Consider the following 23,074-nt stretch of genomic DNA (forward strand, 5'->3'; position numbering starts at 1 on the left):
GGCAAGCGGTGCGGCGCAGGGCCGGGCGGCGGAAGCTCCAATGAACGTGCGCCGCGTCCGGGACCGGTTGGTGCGCGAGACGCCGCTGCGAGGTTGGTGGCTAATGTAACAGTTTGCAAACCGAAGGGAGTCGTGAAGGGCGCGGGCTGGGGGTCGCGCTACCGTCCTCGTCCTTACGTCTGCCGCTGCGTTTGTTTTAAAGCTCAGACCACAGAAGCGGAGGCAAGAGGTAGAGGAGGTAGGGATGGCGATGGAAGCCGGCCATCCCTCCTAGAGGGAGGCAACGTGCTAGCTCTGGGAATGGGTTGGTAGTGAGGGTGAGGGCCGCACAGACACGGTACTCTCGGCTCCCCACAGCTTGATCCCGGGGCGCCCCCAACGCTACAGTGGGCCGGGACCCGTTTCTGGAAGTAGGAACCGCTGCCTTTGTCAGGTGATGGTTAGGTGAACTACGGGCACTCGGTACTCGCCGGGGAATGAACCTTAAGTTCCCGACACAGCGTCTGGGCAGGCAGCGGTGGGGGGACACAACCCGAACGGATGCCGAAGAGTGGAGAGCCCCTTCTTCCATCCTAGCTTCCCTTAAAGTCACTATCTCTCAGTTGCTTTCCAGGCCCGGCCTGGCTTTCCGTGAGGGCGGGGGAGCTTCAGGTGTGGGAAACTTCAGGTGTGGGAGGTGGTTGATAGCTGGGCTGGGATCTGTGGCTGCAGCCCAGGTATTTGACAGCAGGACCAGTGCATTGGTGCAGCAATTATTACTTATGCAATAGGGGTCTGGTCCTCTTCTCCTGTCGTCCTTGCTGTTTCACCTGCGCCTTTATGGGGGCACTTCCGTGAGTGATGAGAGGCTTAGTTCTCTTTAGGAGGGAGGAAGAAGAGATGTAGGCTGCTCTGCCCTGGGTGACAAAGAAGTAGGTATGAATCTTCTCTGTTTCGGATGAGGTTCTGTCTCCTTCACTCAAGGTATCTAATTACAAGTGTTGTTTTTCTCTTCCCCAGGGGCACAATGGTAGCCGCTGTCAGGAGGCAGAGGAGGATAGCCTGTTGGGCCTTGATGGTTGTGCTCTTAGCAGACCTGTTGGCACTGAGTGGTGGGTACCCTAGCAGAAGGATGAAAGGAGGAATAAATGAGTGAATGATGAATGCTGCATGGTGGGAAGGGACAGTGGGGGTCTTGGTTCAAAGCCTCCGGACTCTTTGAGTTTCTGGACTCAGGCCTTTTTCTTTGTCTTTTGCTGTCTTAACCTCTATGGCAGCGGCAACCCACAGGTTGAGAACCGCTGCTCTATGGAAAATGGTGTGCTTAGATTAGAGGAGCCTCAGGAAGTTGGGGAAAGAGGGGCTAATTGACAAATCTGTTTCCGCTTCAGACATGCTGGCAGTGATGTCTGTGGACCTGGGCAGTGAGTCCATGAAGGTGGCCATCGTCAAGCCTGGAGTGCCCATGGAAATTGTCTTGAACAAGTGAGGGCAGCCCCAGTGCCAGGGGTGGGGAAAAAGGGAGTCTGGGCTCCAAGCTGCTGTGTTCTTCAAAGTGCCCACACAGACTTTGGTGTTGGAGTGATTGATTGTATGGGTGGTTGAGGCTCCTGGGTTCACACCTTGCTATAGGCACCTGGGCCCAATATCTTTTCTTCAGGGAATCTCGGAGGAAAACCCCAGTGACTGTTACTCTGAAAGAAAATGAAAGATTCTTTGGAGACAGTGCAGCAAGCCTGGTAAGCTAGCAGCCCACCCCTCATCCCAGAGGCACTGAGCAGAGGAAGAGGAGGTTACAGACCCAGAGTCTGTTTCCTTATCAGTAAAAGAAAGCTGATGGTGGGCTTGGGAACCTAATGCTCTGTTCTTTTTTTCCCTTCTCTCAGGCCATCAAGAATCCAAAGGCTACACTGCGTTACTTCCTGCATCTCTTGGGGAAGCAGGAGAATAATCCCCATGTGGCCCTTTACAGGGACCGTTTCCCAGAGCATGAGTTAGGCTTCGACCCACAGAGGCAGACTGTGTACTTCCAAATCAGCCCGTGAGTGCTCCACTGGAGAAGTACCCCTCCCTTAATGCCTGGCTTCCCTTGCCTCTAACTGTCTCCCTTCCCCTAGGCGGCTGCAGTTCTCACCTGAGGAGGTACTGGGCATGGTTCTCAATTACTCCCGTTCCCTGGCTGAAGATTTTGCAGGTGAGTGGCCAAGGTCGGGACAGTGGTGTCCAGGTGTTGTAGGATCTCAGGTAGAGACCGTTTTGCCTCTTAGAGAATATTTGGCTGTGTCTGAAGACACTTTGGTTGTCTCATCTGGGGAGCTGCTCTGGCATTTAGTGAATAGAAGCTAGGTATTCTGCCAGACATCCTACAGTGCACTGGACAGCCCCCACAACAAAGAATTATCTGGCCTGAAGTGTCACATCAATAGTGCAAAGGCTGGAAAACGCTCGTCTAAGGCCCCCGCTGAGACCATTTATCCAGCCCCCGCTGCACTTCCAGAAGGGGCACCTCTTTCATTGGTGGTCAGGGAGAGGAGCATAGTTCCCACTGAAATACTGGTCAGTTTGTTGATTTAAATTTACTTGTTCTTTATCTTAAATATTGTATTTGTTCCTGTTTTGTTTTTTTACTTTAAAATAAGATACGTGTGCCTGACCTGTGGTGGCGCAGTGGATAAAGCGTCGACCTGGAATGCTGAGGTCGCCGGTTCAAAACCCTGGGCTTGCCTGGTCAAGGCACATATGGGAGTTGATGCTCCCTGCTCCTCCCTCCCCTTCCCTCCCCCTTCTCTCTCTCTCTCTCTCTCTCTCCTCTCTAAAAATTAATAAAAAAGAAAAATTAAAAAAAAAAAAAAAGATATGTGCAGTGTGCATAGGGATTTGTATATAGTTTTTTTTTATAGTCCGGCCCTCCAACGGTCTGAGGGACAGTGAACTGGCCCCCTGTGTAAAAAGTTTGGGGACCCCTGCTCTAAGGTATAGAGCTGGTGGGAACCCCGTACTGTTGTCCTCTGTAGAACAGCCCATCAAGGATGCAGTGATCACTGTGCCAGCCTTCTTCAATCAGGCTGAGCGCCGAGCTGTGCTGCAGGCTGCTCACATGGCTGGCCTTAAAGTGCTGCAGCTTATCAACGACAACACTGCCACCGCCCTCAGCTACGGCGTCTTCCGTCGGAAGGATATCAACACCACTGCCCAGGTGAGCCAGAGGGGAGCTTCTGACAAGACTTGCAGGGTGACTTGTTCTCAGGATGGAGGCCATTTGGCTCCTTTTGCATCCTTTTTTATTTTAAGATTTTATTTATTGCCTGACCTGTGGTGGTGCAGTGTATAAAGAAAGCGTCAACCTGGAACACTGAGATTGCTGGTTCGAAACCATGGGCTTGCCTGGTCAAGGCACATATAGGACTTGATGCTTCCTGCTCCTCCCCCATTTTCTCTCTCTCTCTCTCCTCTCTAAAATGAATAAATAAATAAATCTTTTAAAAAAAAGAGGAGAGAGAGAGAAAGGGTCAGGGGGAGAAGGGGCAAACATCAGCTCATAGTAGTTGCTTCTCGTATGTGCCTTGACCCAGCAATCCCAGGATTTCGAACCAGCGAACTCAGCATTTCAGGTTGACACTTCATCCGCTATGCCACCAAGGTCAGGCTTTATTTTTTCTTTTTTTAAAGAGAGAAAGAGAGCAAGACAGGAGAGAGATAGGAAGGGAGAGATATGAGAAGAATCAACTTGTAATTGCGTCACTTTTACTTGTTCGTTGATTGCTTCTCATACGTGCCTTGACCAGGCAGCTCAATCCAGCGACTTTGAGTTTGAGCTGGTGACCCTGTATTCAAGTCAGATGAGCCCGTGCTCAAGCTGGCGACCTAGGGGTTTCAAACCTGAGACCTCAGCATCCCAGGTCAATGCTCTATCCACTGTGCCACTACTGGTCAGACTCTTGCATTTTGTTGGCATACACCACCTTCTCTCAGCTCTTGTTGGAGCCATTGAGCTTTGAGATGAGAGTTGGTGCAGCCTCTTGGAAGCAGACAAGCGCCCTGGAGATGGATAAGGTTCCAGTGACAGTTGATTTGATGTCTCCACAGAATGTCATGTTTTATGACATGGGCTCAGGCAGCACTGTGTGTACCATCGTAACCTACCAGACAGTGAAGACTAAGGAGGCAGGGATGCAGCCACAGCTGCAAATCCAGGGAGTGGGGTAAGTTGTTGCTGGGATGAAGGCTGCTTGCTGAGAGACCCTCAGGTTGGGAGTGTCTTCTTGGAGGGACTACTGGCACACTTTCTTACTCCCTACACGAATGCTGCATCGATCATTGTAGGGTCCTTCTGCCAGAAAGCAAGGGGAAAATAGAGTGGTTTAGAAGAGGACAGTTTGGTAACATTGAAAATCAGGGAACCTACTGAACTAAGAAAATTCATAGAGCTATAGGCCATATGTAGGTTATCACACCCATTCTTTTCATTTGCTGTCTTCCCAGTTATAGTTTACTTAAATAACTTATCACTGACATTGCCTTAATTCTTTTTCTTTCTTTTTTTTTTGTATTTTTCCGAAGTTAGAAGCAGGGAGGCAGTCAGATAGACTCCTGCATGCACCCGACTGGGATCCACCCGGCCTGCCCACCAGGGGGCAATGCTCTGCCCATCTGGGGCATTGCTCTGTTGCAACCAGAGCCATTCTAGTGCCTGAGGCAGAGGCCATGGAGCCATCCTCAGCACCCGGGCCAACTTTGCTCCAATGGAGTCTTGGCTGTAGGAGGGGAAGAGAGAGACAGAGAGGAAGGAGAGGGGGAGGGGTGGAGAAGCAGATGGGCGCTTCTCTTATGTGCCCTGGCTGGGAATCGAACCTGGGACTTCTACACGCCGGCCTAACACTCTACCGCTGAGCAAACCGTCCAGGGCCATTGTTTTACTTCTTAAACCCATCCTTTTTCATCCACCTCTACTACTGTCACCCTAGTTCCCTGGTCGGCAAACTGCGGCTCTTTGGCCCCTTGAGTGTGGCTCTCCCACAAAACACCACATTCGATAAGGAATGTACCTACCTATATAGTTTTTTGTTTTTTTTTTTCCGAAGCTGGAAACGAGGAGAGACAGTCAGACAGACTCCCGCATGCACCCGACCGGGATCCACCCGGCACACCCACCAGGGGCTACGCTCTGCCCACCAGGGGGCGATGCTCTGCCCCCCCGGGGCGTCGCTCTGCTGTGACCAGAGCCACTCTAGCGCCTGGGGCAGAGGCCAAGGAGCCATCCCCAGCGCCCGGGCCATCTTTGCTCCAATGGAGCCTTGGCTGCGGGAGGGGAAGAGAGAGACAGAGATGAAGGAGGGGAGGGGGTGGAGAAGCAAATGGGTGCTTCTCCTATGTGCCCTGGCCGGGAATCGAACCCGGGTCCCCCGCACGCCAGGCCGACACTCTACTGCTGAGCCAACCGGCCAGGGCCCTATATAGTTTTTTTTTTGTTTTTTGGGTTTTTTTTTTTTTTGTATTTTTCTAAAGCTGGAAACGGGGAGAGACAGTCAGACAGACTCCCACATACGCCCGACCGGGATCCACCCGGCACGCCCACCAGGGGCGACACTCTGCCCACCAGGGGACGATGCTCTGCCCCTCCGGGGCGTCGCTCTGCCACGACCAGAGCCACTCTAGCGCCTGGGGCAGAGGCCAAGGAGCCATCCCCAGCGCCCGGGTCATCTTTGCTCCAATGGAGCCTTGGCTGCGGGAGGGGAAGAGAGAGACAGAGAGGAAGGGGGGGGGGGTGGAGAAGCAAATGGGCGCTTCTCCAATGTGCCCTGGTCCCCCGCACACCAGGCTGACGCTCTACCGCTGAGCCAACCAGCCAGGGCCCTACCTATATAGTTTAAGTTTAAAAAATTTGGCTCTCAATAACCTAGAGATGTTTTCTCTGAACATATGTACCCTGATTTATCAATGTCACCCCATTAAAATTAATTTTAATTTTTACTTTTTTATTTTTTTATTTTTTTACAGAGACAGAGTCAGAGTGAGGGATAGACAGGGACAGACAGGAACAGAGAGATGAGAAGCATCAATCATTAGTTTTTCGTTGATTGCTTTCTCATATGTGCCTTGACCATGGGCCTTCAGCAGACCGAGTATCCCCTTGCTCGAGCCAGCGACCTTGGGTCCAAGCTGGTGAGTTTTTGCTCAAACCAGATGAGCCCACGCTCAAGCTGGCGACCTCGGGGTCTCGAACCTAGGTCTTCTGCATCCCAGTCCGACGCTCTATTCACTGTGCCACCACCTGGTCAGTCTAAAATTAATTTTTAAAAAAATTGGCTCTCAAAAGAAATTCAGTCGTTTTACTGTTGATATTTGGCTCTGTTGACTAATGAGTTTGCCAATCACTATTCTAGTTCAAACTACCATTACCTCTTCCTGCAGAATTTCAAAGATTTGCTTCCAGTGTGGGCTCCCTCCAGTTCTTTCTCTACATTACAGCTAGAGGGTTCTTTTCGAAATGCCAACTTGATTATAACCAGTTTCTTTAAAAATCCACCAGTGGTTCTGAGTCTGTCCGTTGGCCTTTAATGCTGGGCCTGTGTGCTTGTTTCTAACCCTGAGCCTCTTGCTCTTTGAACTTCAACCATACTTGCCCTCATTTGGAATTTACAATGTTCTTTTCTACCTGAAGATCTTTACACATATTGTTTCCTATGCCTACAATGTTTTGTCCTCTTCACCTAGTTAACTCCAACTCATCCTTCAGGTTTCACCTTAGGCAGCACTTCATAGAACTTTCCATGACATCTCTAAATAGCTGAAAATTTTCATATTTGGCTCTAGTAGCATTGTCTGACTCTCCTTTATAACATGAGTGGTTACAGTTTCACTTTTTTTTTTTTTTTTTTATAGAGACAGAGTCAGAGGGATAGATAGGAACAGACAGGAACAGAGAGAGATGAGAAGCATCAATCATTAGTTGTTTTTTTTTAAAATACTTTATTTATTGATTTTACAGAGACAGGAGAGAAAGGGGAGCGTGGAATAGGAAGTATCAACTCATAGTTGCTTCATGTATAGTTGCTTCATGTTAGTTGTTCATTGCTTGCTTGTTGTATGTGCCTTGACCAGGGAAGCCCAGGGTTTCGAACCGGCAACCTTGGCATTCCAGGCCAAAGGATTATCCACTGCATCACCACAGGCCAGGCAATCATTAGTTTTTCATTGCAACACCTTAGATGTTCATTGATTGCTTTCTCATATGTGCCTTGACCGTGGGCCTTCAGCAGACCGAGTAACCCCTTGCTCGAGCCAGCAACCTTGGGTCTAACTTCAGCAGACCGAGTAACCCCTTGCTCGAGCCAGCAACCTTGGGTCTAAGCTGACAAGCCTTTGCTCAAACCAGATGAACCCTCGCTCAAGCTGGCGACCTTGGGGTCTCGAACCTGGGTCCTCCGCATTCCAGTCCAACACTCTATCCACTGCGCCACCGCCTGGTCAGGCTACAGTTTCACATTTATATGGTTATTTGACTACTAGATTGTAAGCTCCTTGACAGCAGAGACCCTGTCTTTTTTCTTCTCACAGTTGCATCCCCATAGACAAATATATAGTTGATGCTCAGGAATTACACTTGAATGAGCAGTGGATGAATTGTCACTGTGTGGGATGAGAGTCAAGTTCCTATGTAGATGAAGGGACCTCATGTGTTCCTCACTCTTGCCCCTGTTCTCTTTTCTGAACAGGTTTGACCGCACCCTGGGGGGCCTGGAGATGGAGCTCCGGCTACGTGAGCACTTGGCTGGGCTTTTCAATGAGCAGCGCAAGGGCCAGAAAGTGAAGGATGTGAGGGAGAACCCCCGTGCCATGGCCAAGCTGCTACGTGAGGCTAATCGACTCAAAACTGTCCTGAGTGCCAATGCTGACCACATGGCACAGGTACCCACATGTTGCTGGTTGAGAGCAATATTCCTCACCAAGAGGGTGCAGGACCTCACTATCCTGAGCTAGGCTACTTGTACACAGTGTGGCCCATCCCTTCTTCCCACGTCTCCTGCCGTCATTCTAAAATCCTGTTCCCTTGGTTTTTGGCCTGCCCATCCAGGAAGCAGGACCTGGGTGAGAACCATAATACTACTTATCCTCCCCCAGATCGAAGGCCTCATGGATGATGTGGACTTCAAGGCAAAAGTGACTCGAATGGAGTTTGAAGAGTTGTGTGCAGACCTATTTGAGCGGGTGCCTGGGCCTGTGCAGCAGGCTCTCCAGAGTGCCAGAATGAATTTGGTGAGTGGGTAGTTGGCAGTGGGCCTGGGGTAGGAGACAGATGGGATAGAAAGTGATTAGATGGTGGGAAGAAGGAGCAGGATCATTAAAGGAACAGTCATGCTGAGGAGGAGAGTCAATTACATGCTGTCCCATTTCACATTCTTTCTCACTCTGCAGGATGAGATTGAGCAGGTGATCCTGGTGGGTGGAGCCACTCGGGTGCCCAAAGTTCAGGAGGTTCTTCTGAAGGCTGTGGGCAAGTGAGTGTGGAGTCTAAGACTCCAGGGCTGAGCAGCTGGAAGGCCAAGGGGGGGGGCGGCCAGGCTGGGAGCTACAGAATAGACAACGCTGAAACTTGGGGCTTTGACAGGGAGGAGCTGGGGAAGAACATCAATGCAGATGAAGCAGCCGCTATGGGGGCTGTATACCAGGCAGCCGCTCTCAGCAAAGCCTTCAAGGTGAAGCCATTTATAGTTCGAGATGCAGTGATCTACCCCATCCTGGTGAGTTAGCCTGTCTTACCAGGTGACAAGCTCCCTTTACGTCTCCAAGTGTGACTGCCCCTTTGTCTTCTCTAGTCTGTTTCTGTCTCTCTCGTCAGTTGCTATTTCTCACCCACCCTTATTCTGGAACCTGGTCTGGTTTTTCAGTGTGCCTTCTTTGCCTGCTTTGTAGGTTGAATTCACCAGGGAGGTAGAGGAAGAGCCTGGTGTTCAAAGCCTGAAGCACAATAAACGTGTTCTCTTCTCTCGGATGGGGCCTTATCCTCAACGCAAAGTTATCACCTTTAACCGCTACAGCCATGATTTCAACTTCTACATCAACTATGGTGACCTGGGCTTCCTGGGGCCTGAGGATCTTCGGTGAGTGCTGCCCTCCTCCTGAGTGTGTCCTAAGTGAGGGCCTCAACATCTCTTGCCGGAAGCTGTGTAGTCAAGAGCTGGAGGCAGACTGTGGGTAGGTTCCCCTGAACTGCTCTTTCCTCTCAACCAGGGTATTTGGCTCCCAGAATCTGACCACAGTCAAGCTAAAAGGTGTGGGTGAGAGCTTCAAGAAGTATCCCAACTACGAGTCCAAGGGCATCAAGGCTCACTTCAACCTGGACGAGAGTGGTGTGCTCAGCCTAGACAGGGTGAGCACAGAGGAACACCCTGTGTACAGGGTGAGGGCCCAGGCCCCATCAGCCTTTCCCAGAACACGAGAAATGAAAAGGGTTTGGAGGTTAAATAAATCTTGGCTCTAAATGAAGTTAACCAGGAACTTGGTATGGCCCTTCTTGTAGCCTGTAAATGCTTATGGGCATTGTAAATTTCAGGGACTCTACAATGACCAAGTAACCCACTTTTGAAGAACAATTCTGAGGGCCAATATCTTTTTTTTTTTTTTTTCTTAAATTTTTCTGAGGTTGGAAATGGGGAGGCAGTCAGACTCCTGCATGTGCCCAACTGGGATCCACCCGGCATGCCCACCAGTGGGCGATGCTCTGCCCATCTTGGGGCGTCGCTCTGCCGCAATCAGAGCCATTCTAGCGCCTGAGGCAGAGGCCATAGAGCCATCCTCAGTGCCCGGGCAAACTTTGCTCCAATGGAGCCTTGGCTGCGGGAGGGGAAGAGAGACAGAGAGGAAGGAGAGGGGGAGGGGTGGAGAAGCAGATGGGCGCTTCTCTTGTGTGCCCTGGCCAGGAATCAAACCCGGGACTCCCACACGCCAGGCCGATGCTCTACCACTGAGCCAACTGGCCAGGGCTGAGGGCCAATATTTTTTAAAGCATAGTATGGGAAATAATGGCCTATTCTGTTGTTGAGTGAAGTGCAGGACTGTGAGGCAAGAAAAGTGATCCCGTCCTCAGAGGGCTCATAATCAGAGGTGGGAAGGTGACTTTATCCTAGAGCCTTTAGAAAAAGGGAGGTGAGAGAATAGCCTGCACAGCTGGGAGTTATGTGGGTATGCATAAACAGACCCCCACCATGGCAGGAGGTTTGTGGCAAAAAAATGGGTTCACGTGTGCATTTCTTTTTTTTTTTCCCTTAGTTCATTTATTGATTTTAGGGAGAAAGAGAAATATCAACTTGTTTTCCACTTATTTATGTATTCATTTGTTGATTCTTTTTTTTTTTTTTTGTTCTTTTCCGAAGCTGGAAACAGGGAGGCAGTCAGACAGACTCCCGCATGCGCCCGACCGGGATCCACCCGGCATGCCCACCAGGGGGCGATGCTCTTCTGCAGTCAGAGCTATTCTAGTGCCTGAATAGTGCAGAGGCCACAGAGCCATCCTCAGCACCCGGGCAAACTTTGCTCCAGTGGAGCCTTGGCTACGGGAGGATAAGAGAGAGACAGAGAGGAAGGAGAGGGGGAGGGGTGGAGAAGCAAATGGGCGCTTCTCCTGTGTTCCCTGGCCGGGAATCGAACCCGGGACTCCTACATGCCAGGCCGACGCTCTACCACTGAGCCAACCGGCCAGGGCCTCATTGGTTGATTCTTGTATGTGCCCTGATCAGGGACTAAACCTGCAACCTTGCATATTGGAATGATGCTTGTAACCAACTGAGCAACCTGGCCACAGCCATTTCTTCATGTTGAATCCCTGTTTTCAGGTGGAGTCTGTGTTTGAGACACTGGTGGAAGATAGCCCAGAAGAAGAATCAACTCTGACTAGTAAGATGTGCATGCACATGAGTGTATATGCAATTGTGTGTGTGTATGAGTGTGAGAGAGAGAGAAAGACAGAGCAAGAGAGAGGGAATATACTTGTACGCATATTGGGGAGGTGGGCAAGTATTGCCCTTGAATTAGGAGGTGGGGTCATTGTTGTGGCCCACTTTGAGCTGTTGGGCTTTCTTACCCCTAGAACTTGGCAACACTATCTCCAGCCTATTTGGAGGTGGCACCACAGCAGATACCAAAGAGAATGGTACTAACATGATCCAGGTAAGCCCAGAATGGAGCCAGGAGAGCCTGAAAAATGGTATGCAGGGACAGGGAGTTAGGGTGGGTGTCCCAGCTGCCTGGAGTTTAATAGATCTTCCTTTCTTCTCCACCCCTGATGAGTAACCATAACCTCTCTGCATTCTGCTTTCTCCCTGTGCTCGAGGTCCAAGGCCCATTCCCCTCATCTCCAGACCCTTCTTCTCCTTTGTCTAACGAGACCACTGCAGTGTAAACAACCCATTTGCCCATTTCTGTACAATTGTCCTCTATCTCCTAGTCATGAGCCCTTTCAAAGTAAAGCAGTGGGACCTGGCATTGCTAAGCTGGTCTTGTTCCATGGGTCCTGACTGTCCTCTGTGGTTTGTCTGTAATTGTGTCCCAGGAGGAAGAGGAAGGCCTTGCTGAGGGGAGTAGGGATGAGCCTGGAGAGCAAGCAGAGCTCAAGGAGGAAGCTGAGGCTCCAGTGGAGGACACCTCTCAGCCCCCACCCCCTGTGTCTAAGGGAGATGTAGCCCCTGAGGGAGAAAAGACCACAGACAAAGAAAATGGAGAAAAGTCTGAGGCCCAGGTAAGCTACATGCAGAGTAAGGCCAGGTTGGACCCAGAGACTACGACAGCAGATGCCCGCCTTGTTTTTCTTCCCCTCAAGCCCTGCCTGTGGAGGATAGAAGGGCTTAAGCTTGCCTGACTGGTGGTGGCACAGTGGATTGAGCATTGGCCCGGGATGCTGAGGACCCAGGTTTGAAACCCTGAGGTTGCTGGCTTGAGTGTGGGCTTACCAGCTTGAGTGTGGGATCATTTACATGATCCCAAGGTTGCTCGCTGGAGCATGAGGTCACTGGCTCAGCTTGAGCCCCTGGTCAAGGCATGGATGAGAAGCAATTATTAAAAAAACAATTCTTTTTTTAAAATTTTAATTAAATTTAACAGGGTGACATTGATCAATAAGAGTACACACATAGGTTTCAGGAAAACATTTCTATAGCATTTAAACTGTTGATTATGTTGTACAGAATAGCCATCACCCAAAGTCAAGTTATTTTCTGTCACCTTATATTTGTAACTCTTTACACCCTTCCTCCCACTTCCTCCCTGCAGTCCCCTCCCCTTGGTAACCACTTCACTTTTCTATGCCCATGAGTCTCGGTTTTATATCCCACCTATGTATGAAATCATAGTTTTTAGCTCTTTCTGGGTTACTTATTTCACTTAGTATAATGTTATCAAGGTCCATCCATGTTGTTGTAAATGGCACTATGTCATCATTTCTTATGGCTGAATAGTATTCCATTGTATCTAGGTACGGTTTTTTTTCTTAAGTGAGAGGAGGGGAGATAGTGAGACAGACTCCTGCATGCACTCTGACCAGGATCCACCCAGCAAACCCCGCCTGGGGCCTATACTCAATCAACTGAGGTTGTTTTGTTGTTTTTTGTTTTTTGTTTGTGACAGAGACACAGAGGGGGACAGACAGACAGGAAGGGAGAGAGATGAGAAGCATCAATTCTTCCTTGTGGCACCTTCGTTGTTCATTGATTGCTTTCTCATATGTGCCTTGACGGGGGGGAGGGGCTACAGCAGACTGAGTGACCCTTTGCTCAAGCCAGCGACCTGAGGCTCAAGCTAGTGAGCCTTGCTCAAACCCGATGAGCTCGTGCTCAAGCTGGTGATCTTGGGGCCTCGAACCTGGGTCCTCTATGTCCCAGTCCAATGCTCTAACCACTGCACCACCACCTGAGCTATTTTTAACACCTGAGGTTGATGTGCTCAGACTAACCAAGCTATCCTTAGTGCCCAGGCTAATGCTTGAACCAATCAAACCACTGGCTATGGGAGGAGAAGGGTGGGGGGAGAGAAGCAGATGGTTGCTTCTCTTGTGTGCCCTGACTAGGAAGGAATTGAACCTGGGACGTCCATACGTCAGGCCAATGCTCTATGCGCTGAGCCAACTGGCTAGGGTCAATAAATAAAGTGAAGCAACTACTAGTTGATGCTACTCATCTTTCTCCTCTTTCTCTATATATAAAAAAGGAAGAGGCCCTGGCCGATTGGCTCAGTGGTAGAGCGTCGGCCTGGCGTACAGGAGTCCCGGGTTCGATTCCCAGCCAGGGCACACAGGAGAAGCGCCCATCTGCTTCTCCACCCCTCCCCCTCTCCTTCCTCTCTGTCTCTCTCTTCCCCTCCCGCAGCCAAGGCTCCATTGGAGCAAAGTTTGCCCGGGCGCTGAGGATGGCTCTGTGGCCTCTGCCTCAGGCGCTAGAATGGCTCTGGTTGCAACAGAGCGACGCCCCAGATGGGCAGAGCATCGCCCCCTGGTGGGCAGAGCATCACCTTCTGGTGGGCGTGCCGGGTGGATCCCGGTCGGGCGCATGCGGGAGTCTGTCTGACTGCCTCCCTGTTTCCAACTTCAGAAAAATACACACACATACACACAAAAAAAAAAAAAAAAAAGGAAGAAAAGAAATGAAGGGCCTAAGCTTTTTCTGACATCATCTCTTCCCACAGAAGCCAAGTGACAAGGAGGAGACAGGGTCTGAGGGTATCCCTCCAGGCCCAGAGGAGGAAAAGAAGCAGAAACCCTCCCGTAAGCAAAGAGTGGTAGAGGAGATTGGAGTGGAGCTGGTTGTTCTGGACCTGCCTGACTTGTCCGAGGATGAGCTGACTCGGTCAGCACAGAAGTGAGTCAAGACTGGACTGTATGTTTGTGGCTGTAGTCATATATGTGTGGAGGGAGGCAGGATGTACGGTGGTGCCTCTGGGTGCACATGCCCCCTCCCTCATGCCTGTCTCTCCTTTTGTCTCAGACTTCAGGACTTAACAGTCCGAGACCTAGAGAAGCAGGAACGGGAGAAAGCTGCCAACAGCTTGGAAGCTTTCATCTTCGAGACCCAGGTTGGTAGGGTGGGAGGCACATTTGCCCTGGGGCCTGTATCTGGGGAGGGTCTGGCTGTGAGTCTTGCCCTTGGACTTGCTGCATGTTTGCACTGTCTACCTCCTTAGGACAAGCTGTACCAGCCCGAGTACCAGGAAGTGTCCACTGAGGAACAGCGGGAAGAGATCTCTGGGAGGCTCAGCGCTGCTTCCACTTGGCTGGAGGATGAAGGCTTTGAGGCCACCACAGTGGTGAGGGGTCTCCTCAGATATGATGGGTGGGATGGAAGCTCTTTCCTTCTGGGGTCAGAGAAGGTGAGAAGAGCTGGGATGTGAGGCCATAAAGAAGGGTGCAGGGCTGTCCTGGCCTCCTTTCACCCCTCAGCCCACTCCCACCCCACATCCGTCAGATGTTAAAGGAGAAGCTGGCTGATCTGAAGAAACTGTGTCAAGGGTTGTTTTTTCGGGTGGAAGAGCGCAAGAAGTGGCCTGAACGGCTGTCTGCCCTTGATAATCTCCTCAACCATTCCAGCATGTTCCTCAAGTGAGCAGCCCCTTAACCCTGCCTTCCTTATTCAGCCTTGCCAAGTCCACCTACTTCTGTTCCCATCAGCTTTCCTTTCTCCCTACTCACACCCCACACCCCACTTCCTCCTGAGCTGACTGCCTCCCTCTGGCTTCCAGGGGAGCCCGGCTTATTCCAGAGATGGACCAGATCTTCACTGAAGTGGAGATGACAACGTTAGAGAAGGTCATCAATGAGACCTGGGTAATCCCTGTGTAAATACTTAACTGGATACTTACTTGGCAAAGTATGCCATCCTAGGCAGCATGGGAGAAGTGGAGACTCAGGAGGCCTCTGCCTCCTGGTTTAGCAGCTCATTGGGAAGGTAGAAGATGTTTGCGTTTCAAACTATGTTTGATTAGTCCCAAACAAGGGTAAGAGCCATGAGTGGTCAGATTGGAGGAGCAACAAAGCCCATCCCTGTCAGGTTAGAGAAAGGTGCCTTGAGGAGCTGGGAGGTGAGGTAGACTCAGAAAGAGGCCAGGGTTTGGATAGTTGAGACTGATTTGTCATGTGAAGTGGAAACTTTTTTGGATGTATGGGGATATGTTTTGAACTAGACCTCAAAAGTGGAGAGACAAGAAGGGAATCATCAAGACATTCAGCTCTAGTAAGTCTAAAATAATAGGATGTAAGCCAGAAACTTACCGTTTGAGACTTCCTATGGAGAACCTTAAATACCATTCTGAGGAGTCTGCTTTCTGCTGTTGAGCTGAGGACCAGAGAGTTGATTTGAAGTCTGAGAGAAGAACCTGAGGCCAGTTGGGGGTGTATTTCATCTGGGACAGAGATGTCTGCTATCTCCATTGTTAGCTCTGAGCCTGTGCTGGCCTCACCCACAGGCCTGGAAGAATGCAACGATGGCTGAGCAGGCTAAGCTTTCCACCACAGTGAAGCCAGTATTGCTGTCAAGAGACATCGAGGCCAAGATGATGGCCTTGGACCGTGAGGTGCAGTATCTGCTCAATAAGGCCAAGTTTGCCAAGCCCCGGCCCAGGCCCAAAGACAAGAATGAAACCCATGCAGAACCTCCACTCAATGCCAGTGCCAGTGTCCACGAGGAGAAGGTCATCCGTCCAGCAGGTGAGGGCATGGTACCTGAGTCCACGTGCTAGGCAGGAAGAAAGCCTCCTTTCCCACCTGGGACTACATTTTCCTTCTGCTTTCCCTCCAGACCAGACTGAAGATGCAAAGCCCATTTCAGAACCTGAGAAAGAGATGGGTGAGTTGGGAAAACTGGGAACATGGACATTGCTTAGCCTAGGGATTGCCAAACTGGCAGGCGGAGCCTCTTTTTGGACAGCCCATGAGCGATCTTTGTGTTTTTAGGAGGTTATTTAAAAGGGAAAAAAATGCAGAAACTGAGAGTGGCCCACAAATCCTAAAATATTTACTCTCTGGCTTTTTGCAGAAACATTTTGCCAACCCCTTTATTAGCCCCTTCTGTAGACACTAAACTATTCCTTCCCCAAAACAGGATCTGAACCGGCAGATGCTGAACCTCTTGAGTTAGAAGGCCGTGAAGCAGGTGAGGGTGCAGCTGGACGTATGCCAGAAAGCCTGGTAGGGTCTGGGGGAAATATCTGCACAGGACTGGGGCCGGTTCCCTCCATTTCACCCACTCTCGTTCCTTTGTCTCCCCACCTCCCAACAGAATCTGAACAGAAGGAGCAGTCCACAGGACAGAAACGAACTTTAAAGAATGATGAACTATAACCCCTGCCTTCCAGTTCCTCATTCCTTCCCACCCCCTTCTCCTACCACCTCTATTTATTGAACATTGAGGGTTGGGTGAAGGGGTTAGTCCCACCCTCAGAAGCTTAAGTTGCGTTTTCACCTGTGATTGGAAGTGTGGATAAGGGGGAAGGAAGGGACAGCTCACCAGTTTCTCCCAAAGTAGTTCTGTGGTTAAAACTGAAATTGTTCTGTTCCCCAGTCCCATCCCCTGGTTCTTTACCTATCCAGGCCCTAAATTGGGAAAAATCACTATTATGTCTGAATTCTTTGTGGATAGGTGAGCGAATGGCCATCAATGGTTGACAGACGTGGTATTGGGAAGGGTGTCCTTGGTTCTTAGAGAGTTCCAGTCTTCTCTGGTCATCACCCCTTCCCTCCTTTCCTCTTCTACACAAAATCAGTGTCACACAGGAGCTAGTATCCACAGAGCCTTGGTTAACAGGTTTGGTTTCTGAGTGCCTATTTACACTCTATTTCTCCTCCAAGTTCTTTTCCTAAACCCCATCCTCATTGACTCTTCTTCCTAGGGGTTTTCTTGGCTTGCTGTTGCAAGTTAGGCAGCTTGTTGCCCAAAGCCCTTCCATCTAGCTGAAGTAACTCTTAAGTTGATTTCACACGCCCACACACAACACCTAGTGGCCAGAGTAGACGGGGAAAGTGAAGGGAATCCAGCCACATCTCTGGCGTGAGCTGTGTGAAAACCCTATAGTTTCCACCTGTGGACTCGTGGTCCAGGAGTGCCATTTGGAGTGGCTGGCAGGGGATGCCAGCATCCTGTAAGCATTGTCGACCTCTGCTTCTTTGCGCTAGCCTGGTACTCTGCGTTTCTGGCCACCTGCCCTCTTTCTCACTTGCTGTTCTGCTCTCCCTGACATAGCCTTTCCCTTACCCCCGACCTCTGACCCCTGGGCTGACCAAAGTGTGCTTTCTACTGTGAGCCCCTATCCCAGGACCCTATGGGAGGGAGAGAACATGGTGTGAATGTAAAAATGCCACCTCACTCTCTTTGAGGCAGGCCTTGTGTGTGAAGGAAAAGGCTGGCTTGCTTTTGTGCACTGCTCTGCTAGGGTGGTGCCCTTTATCCACTTTGCCCATTTGGGGAGCCTGTCCTCCAGTGTTCTGCCTGTAGCAGGAGCCAGGGTTGCCACCCAGGTTTCCTAACACAAGGGGGAGCCTGATTGTGTCTGTCCCCCCACCTTTTTTTTTTTTTTTTTTTTGCCACATTGGCAGATATGAAACCTAAGGGTCCCACCCTGTCCTGTGTGTTTGAATTCTTTCAATAGCAGTTGAGGCTGGTTGGGCAGGTTTGAGTCAAATTGTACTTTGCTCCATTGTCAATTGAAAAACTTTCAATAAAATATTATTTTCTACAGTTTTTGTGCTGTGTTTGTTTTTTTTTTAAGATTTTATTTATTCATTTTTTAGAGAGGAGAGAGAGAAGGGGGGGGGAAGCAGAAAGTGTCAACTCCCATATGTGCCTTGACCAGGGAAGCCTAGGGCTTCGAACTGGCAACCTCAGCATTCCAGGTCGATGCTTTATCCACTGTGCCACCACAGGTCAGGCTGTGCTGTGGTTTTAATTATTTTTTTAATTTTTTTATTTTATTTTACAGACACAGAGAGAGAGAGTCAGAGAGAGGGATAGATAGAGACAGACAGGAGGCCCTGGCCGGTTGGCTCAATAGTAGAGCATCGGCCTGGCATGCAGGAGTCTCAGGTTTGATTCCCGACCAGGGCACACAGGAGAAGCGCCCATCTGCTTCTCCAACCCTTTCCCCCTCCTTCCTCTGTCTTTCTCTTCCCCTCCCGCAGCCAAGGCTCCATTGGAGCAAAGTTGGCCCGGGCACTGAGGATGGCTCTATGGCCTCTGCCTCAGGTGCTAGAATGGCTCTGATTGCAACAGAGCATCGCCCCCTGGTGGGCATGCCGGGTGGATCCCATCCCGGTTGTGGGTGCATGCGGGAGTCTGTCTGACTGCCTCCCCGTTTCCAACTTCAGAAAAATACAAAAAAAAAAAAAAAAAAGGCACACACAGACAGGAATGGAGAGATGAGAAGCATCAATCATTAGTTTTTCCTTGTGCGATGCGACACCTTAGTTGTTCATTGATTGCTTTCTCATATGTGCCTTGACCGTGGGCCTTCAGCAGACCGAGTAACCCCTTGCTTGAGCCAGTGACATTGGGCTCAAGCTGGTGAGCCTTGCTCAAACCAGATGAGCCCACACTCAAGCTGGTGATCTCGGGGTCTCGAACCTGAGTCCTTCCGCATCCCAGTCCGACACTTTATCCACTGCGCCACCGCCTGGTCAGGCTGTGCTGTGGTGGTTTTTTTGTGCTGTGGTTTTAAAAACTATTTCCTGAATATAAATAATGGGTGTTTATTGTAGAAAATTTGTAAGATTGAAGTCTGAATAATAAATTAAAATTACCTATAATACTATCACCAAAACATCAACGTTTTAGGCTTAGTTGAGAGCGTATATGCAAGTATTTGTTGTTTTTAAGACAAAAATTGTGGTTTTATTTTCCTCCTGACATTATTTGGACTCATAATTTATGTTTGGGTAACTTCCATTTTTTAAGATAAACCCATTTTACAAATAGTAATTTATCAAGGTTCAGTAATTTGTCAAAAGAATTAGAGGTGTTAATTGCCTCAGCTAGGTTTGAACCTAATTCTGAGCCATTAGTTTTTGCTGGTACTACTCTGACACAAGAATGTTGCTAGAGAGTCACCATTCACAGCACAGTTGTGATGGAGCCACATTTTACTAAAGGAAGGTTCTAGTTATTAATCATTTGTATGTCTAAACAGTTGAATAATGACATGAAGGTTATAATTTTCTGTAAGGGTTAGACAGGGCAGACAAGTTTTTTTGTTTGTTTTTTGTATTTTTCTGAAGCTGGAAACGGGGAGAAACAGTCAGACTCCCATATGCGCCCGACCGGGATCCACCCGGCACGCCCACCAGGGGGCGATGCTCTGCCCATCTGGGGCGTCGCCCTGTAGCGACCAGAGCCACTCTGGTGCCTGGGGCAGAGGCCAAGGAGCCATCCCCAGCGCCCAGGCCATCTTTACTCCAATGGCTGCGAGAGGGGAAGAGAGAGACAGAGAGGAAGGAGAGGGGGAGGGGTGGAGAAGCAGATGGGCGCTTCTCCTGTGTGCCCTGGCCAGGAATCGAACCCGGGACTTCTGCACGCAAGGCTGACGCTCTACCACTGAGCCAACCGGCCAGGACCGACAGACAAGTTTTGAACATGGAAGTTTTTTATTTAATAGACTTTTTAGAGCAGTTTTAGGTTCATAGCTAAATTGAGCAGATAAAACAAAAGTTCACATACAGGGGGTGGGCAAAAGTAGGTCTACAGTTGTGAGTACATGAAAGTTTGTTCATGTATATTATTATTGTATTATTTGTCTTATTGTTTTTATTTTGTATCCTTACTTATGATTTATCTTTTAGGTAATGATGCCTGGTAATTCAACCTACTTTTGCCCACCCTTGGACCCTCTGCCCCCGACCACCACCCCTCTCTCCTGCTATAAACATCCTACACCAGGGTGGGACATTGGTTAACAATGAACCTACATGTCCTTATAACCCACAGTCCATAGCAGGGTCCCCAAACTTTTTACACAGGGGGCCAGTTCACTGTCCCTCAGACCGTTGGAGGGCCGGACTATAAAAAAAACTATGAACAAATCCCTATGCACACTGCACATATCTTATTTTAAAGTAAAAAAACAAAATGGGAACAAATACAATATTGAAAATAAAGAATAAGTAAATTTAAATCAAAAATCTGACCAGTATTTCAATGGGAACTATGCTCCTCTCACTGACCACCAATGAAAGAGGTGCCTCTTCTGGAAGTGCAGCGGGGGCCAGATAAATGGCCTCAGGGGGCCGCATGTGGCCCACGGGCCGTAGTTTGGGGACCCCTGGTCCATAGTTTCCATTAAGGTTCACTCTTAGGGTTTGGATATAATGACATGTATTCACCATTATATGGTTTGTTTGGTTTTTTTTTATCAAGAGAGAGGGAGAGAGGTGAGAAGCATTAACTCATAGTTGTGGCACTTTAGTTGTTCATTGATTGCTTTCTCATATGTGCCTTGATTGGGGGCTCCAGCAGAGCCAGTGACCCTTGCTCAAGCCAGTGACTTAAGGCAGGGCTAAGTTATCTTTTTTTTTTTTTTCTTTTTTGTATTTCTCTGAAGTTGGAATCAGGGAGGCAGTCAGACAGACTCCTGCATGCGCCCGACCAGGATCCACCCGGCACGCCCACCAGGGGGTGATGCTCTACCCATCTTGGGGCATTGCTCTGCTGCAATCAGAGCCATTCTAGCGCCTGAGGCAGAGGCCACAGAGCCATCCTCAGCGCCCGGGCAAACGCTGCTCCAATGGAGCCTTGGCTGCGGGAGGGGAAGAGAGAGACAGAGAGGAAGGAGAGGGGGAGGGGTGGAGAAGCAGATGGGTGCTTCTCCTGTGTGCCCTGGCCGGGAATTGAACCCGGTACTCCCACACGCCAGCCCGACGCTCTACCACTGAGCCAACCGGCCAGGGCCTAAGTTGTCTTTTTATAGGAAGATAAGATCCAATCTTGCATGATTACCAAAACCAACACAGTATTAATACTTTAATTTTGCCAACCTAGTAGCTAAAAAGTGGCATCAATTTGTGATTGAGCCTGACCAGGCGGTGGTGCAGTGGCTAGAGCGTCGGACTGGGATGCAGAGGACCCAGGTTCAAGACCCCGAGGTCGCCAGCTTGAGCATGGGCTCATCTGATTTGAGCAAAGCTCACCAGCTTGGACCCAAGGTCGCTGGCTTGAGCAAGAGGTTTACTCGGTCTGCTGAAGGCCCACGGTCAAGGCACATATGAGAAAGCAATCAATGAACAACTAAGGTGTCACATGAAAAACTGAGGATTGATGCTTCTCATCTCTCTTTGTTCCTGTCTGTCCCTATTTATCCCTCTCTCTGACTCTCTGTCTGTAAAAAAAAAAAAAAAAGAAAAAGAAAAAATTGTGGTTGAGGTTGAGCATCTTATTTATTTTTGAGAAAGAGAAGTAGGATGGAAGAGAGATAAGAAGCATGAGCTCATAGTTGCAGCACATTAGTTGTTCATTGATTGCTTTCTTATCTGTACCTTCACTGGGTGGGGGGCTCCAGTTGAGCCAGTGACCCCTCTTGCTCAAGCCAGCAACCTGGGGCTCATGACCCCATCCATGGGGTCATGTCTATGATCTCACTTTCAAGCTGGCAACCCAGCACTCAAGCTGGATGAGCCTGCGCATGGCAACCTTGGAGTTTCAAACCTGGGTCCTCAGCATCTCTGGTTGATGCTCTATCCACTGCGACTCCGCTTGGTCAGGCAATTTTCTGAACTCTTATCAAAATCTATTGAGTCCTGACAACAAATCTATGAGTCTGATAAGAAACGGGCTCCTAGAGATTACCCATCACACTCTTAGAATGTAGTGGGTTGGAGATTAGAATTTAAAGTTTACCCTTGCCTGACCTGTGGTGGCGCAGTGGATAAAGCATTGACCTGGAACGCTGAGGTCACCAGTTCAAAACCCTGGGCTTGCCTGGTCAAGGCACATATGGGAGTTGATGCCTCTTGCTCCTCCTCCTTTCTCTCTCACTCTCACTCTCTCCTCTCTAAAATGAATAAATAAATAAAAATTTAAAAAATAATAATAGCCTGACCTGTGGTGGCGCAGTGGGATAAAGCGTTGACCTTGAACACTGAGGTCGCTGGTTCGAAACCATGGTCAAGGCACATATGGGAGTTGATGCTTCCTGCTCCTCCCCCTTCTCTCTCTCTCTCTTCCTCTCTCTCTCACTCCTCTCTCTCTAAAAATCAATAAATAAAATATTTAAAAATAAATAAATAAAAAATAAATAAAAAATAATAATAAAGTTTACCCTTAAATTGTGCCTGATGGCCCTGGCCGGTTGGCTCAGTGATAGAGCGTCGGCCTGGCGTGTAGAAGTCCCAGGTTCGATTCCGGCCAGGGCACACAGGAGAAGTGCCCATCTGCTTCTCCACCCCTCCCCCTCTCCTTCCTCTCTGTCTCTCTCTTCCCCTCCTGCAGCCGAAGAGGCTCCATTGGAGCAAAGATGGCCCAGGCGCTGGGGATGGCTCCTTGGCCTCTGCTCCAGGTGCTAGAGTGGCTCTGGTCGCAACAGAGCGACGCCCCGGAGGGGCAGAGCATCGCCCCCTGGTGGGCGTGCCGGGTGAATCCCGGTCGGGCGCCTGCGGGAGTCTGTCTGACTGTCTCTCCCCGTTTCTAGCTTCAGAAAAATACAAAAAAAAAAAAAAAAATTGTGCCTGATGGGTGGTGGTGCAGTGGACAGAGCGTGGACCTTGAATGCTGAGGTACCAGGTTCAAAACCCAGAGGTGCGGTATGAGCTCAGGTTCACCAGCTTGAGTGAGGGGTTGCGGCCTTCAGCATGGGATCATAGACATGACCCCATGGTCACTGGCTTGAGCCCAAAGGTCGCTGGCTTGAAGCCCAAGGTCACTGGCTTGAGCAAGGGGTCTCTGTGTTGGTTTGAGTCCTGGGGTCAAGGCATCCATGACAAGTAATCAATGAATAAAGTCCACAACTATAAATTGATGCTTCTTATCTCTCCCTTTCTGTCTCTCAAAGAAAATTTTTCCCCCAAAATGTTCAAATTATGCTTAGTGAAGAGTGCATTAGTTTCTTACAGAAAATACTGTGTTCTACTAGACCTTTCCCA

At 49.6% G+C, this 23,074-nt stretch overlaps 1 protein-coding gene and 1 non-coding gene across 7 annotated transcripts; one reads left to right on the plus strand and one right to left on the minus strand.

Annotated features, from left to right (window-relative positions):
• The first annotated feature begins 25 nt into the window (after positions 1 to 25).
• On the plus strand, positions 26 to 17,690 carry HYOU1 (hypoxia up-regulated 1). 6 transcript variants are annotated; one of them, XM_066371950.1, is made up of 27 exons: positions 75 to 92; positions 358 to 433; positions 1,000 to 1,091; positions 1,371 to 1,464; positions 1,640 to 1,718; positions 1,866 to 2,020; positions 2,097 to 2,173; positions 2,994 to 3,175; positions 4,066 to 4,181; positions 7,695 to 7,887; positions 8,101 to 8,235; positions 8,395 to 8,477; positions 8,588 to 8,720; positions 8,893 to 9,080; positions 9,211 to 9,349; positions 10,812 to 10,872; positions 11,066 to 11,145; positions 11,528 to 11,713; positions 13,651 to 13,823; positions 13,950 to 14,037; positions 14,146 to 14,268; positions 14,427 to 14,560; positions 14,701 to 14,785; positions 15,424 to 15,664; positions 15,756 to 15,803; positions 16,059 to 16,109; positions 16,236 to 17,690. In XM_066371950.1, exons 3-27 carry the CDS (start codon positions 1,007 to 1,009, stop codon positions 16,295 to 16,297), a joined length of 2,991 nt encoding a protein of 996 aa, XP_066228047.1. In that variant the 5' UTR covers positions 75 to 92; positions 358 to 433; positions 1,000 to 1,006; the 3' UTR covers positions 16,298 to 17,690. The 6 variants fall into 6 exon arrangements, with proteins under 6 accessions (XP_066228050.1, XP_066228047.1, XP_066228038.1 ...); XM_066371941.1 differs by lacking the exon at positions 75 to 92 and adding an exon at positions 99 to 229; XM_066371948.1 differs by lacking the exon at positions 75 to 92 and adding an exon at positions 106 to 238.
• A 1,792-nt stretch (positions 17,691 to 19,482) lies between these two features.
• Positions 19,483 to 19,558, minus strand: TRNAA-UGC (transfer RNA alanine (anticodon UGC)). The gene has a single exon. It is a non-coding gene; the product is annotated as a tRNA-Ala (tRNA).
• Positions 19,559 to 23,074: the final 3,516 nt, after the last annotated feature.

The sequence above is a fragment of the Saccopteryx leptura genome, chromosome 1, assembly GCF_036850995.1.
Source record: "Saccopteryx leptura isolate mSacLep1 chromosome 1, mSacLep1_pri_phased_curated, whole genome shotgun sequence".
Lineage (NCBI taxonomy): Eukaryota > Metazoa > Chordata > Mammalia > Chiroptera > Emballonuridae > Saccopteryx > Saccopteryx leptura.

What these genes read in the sequence shown, in the direction of transcription:
- HYOU1 (XM_066371953.1), top strand. Translation starts at nt 1,007, where the DNA reads ATGGTAGCCGCTGTCAGGAGGCAGAGGAGGATAGCCTGTTGGGCCTTG. An exon ending in GAGACAGTGCAGCAAGCCTG is followed by an intron (nt 1,719 to 1,865) that starts GTAAGCTAGCAG and finishes CCCTTCTCTCAG; the next exon opens with GCCATCAAGAATCCAAAGGC. An exon ending in ATGGTACTAACATGATCCAG is followed by an intron (nt 11,146 to 11,527) that starts GTAAGCCCAGAA and finishes ATTGTGTCCCAG; the next exon opens with GAGGAAGAGGAAGGCCTTGC.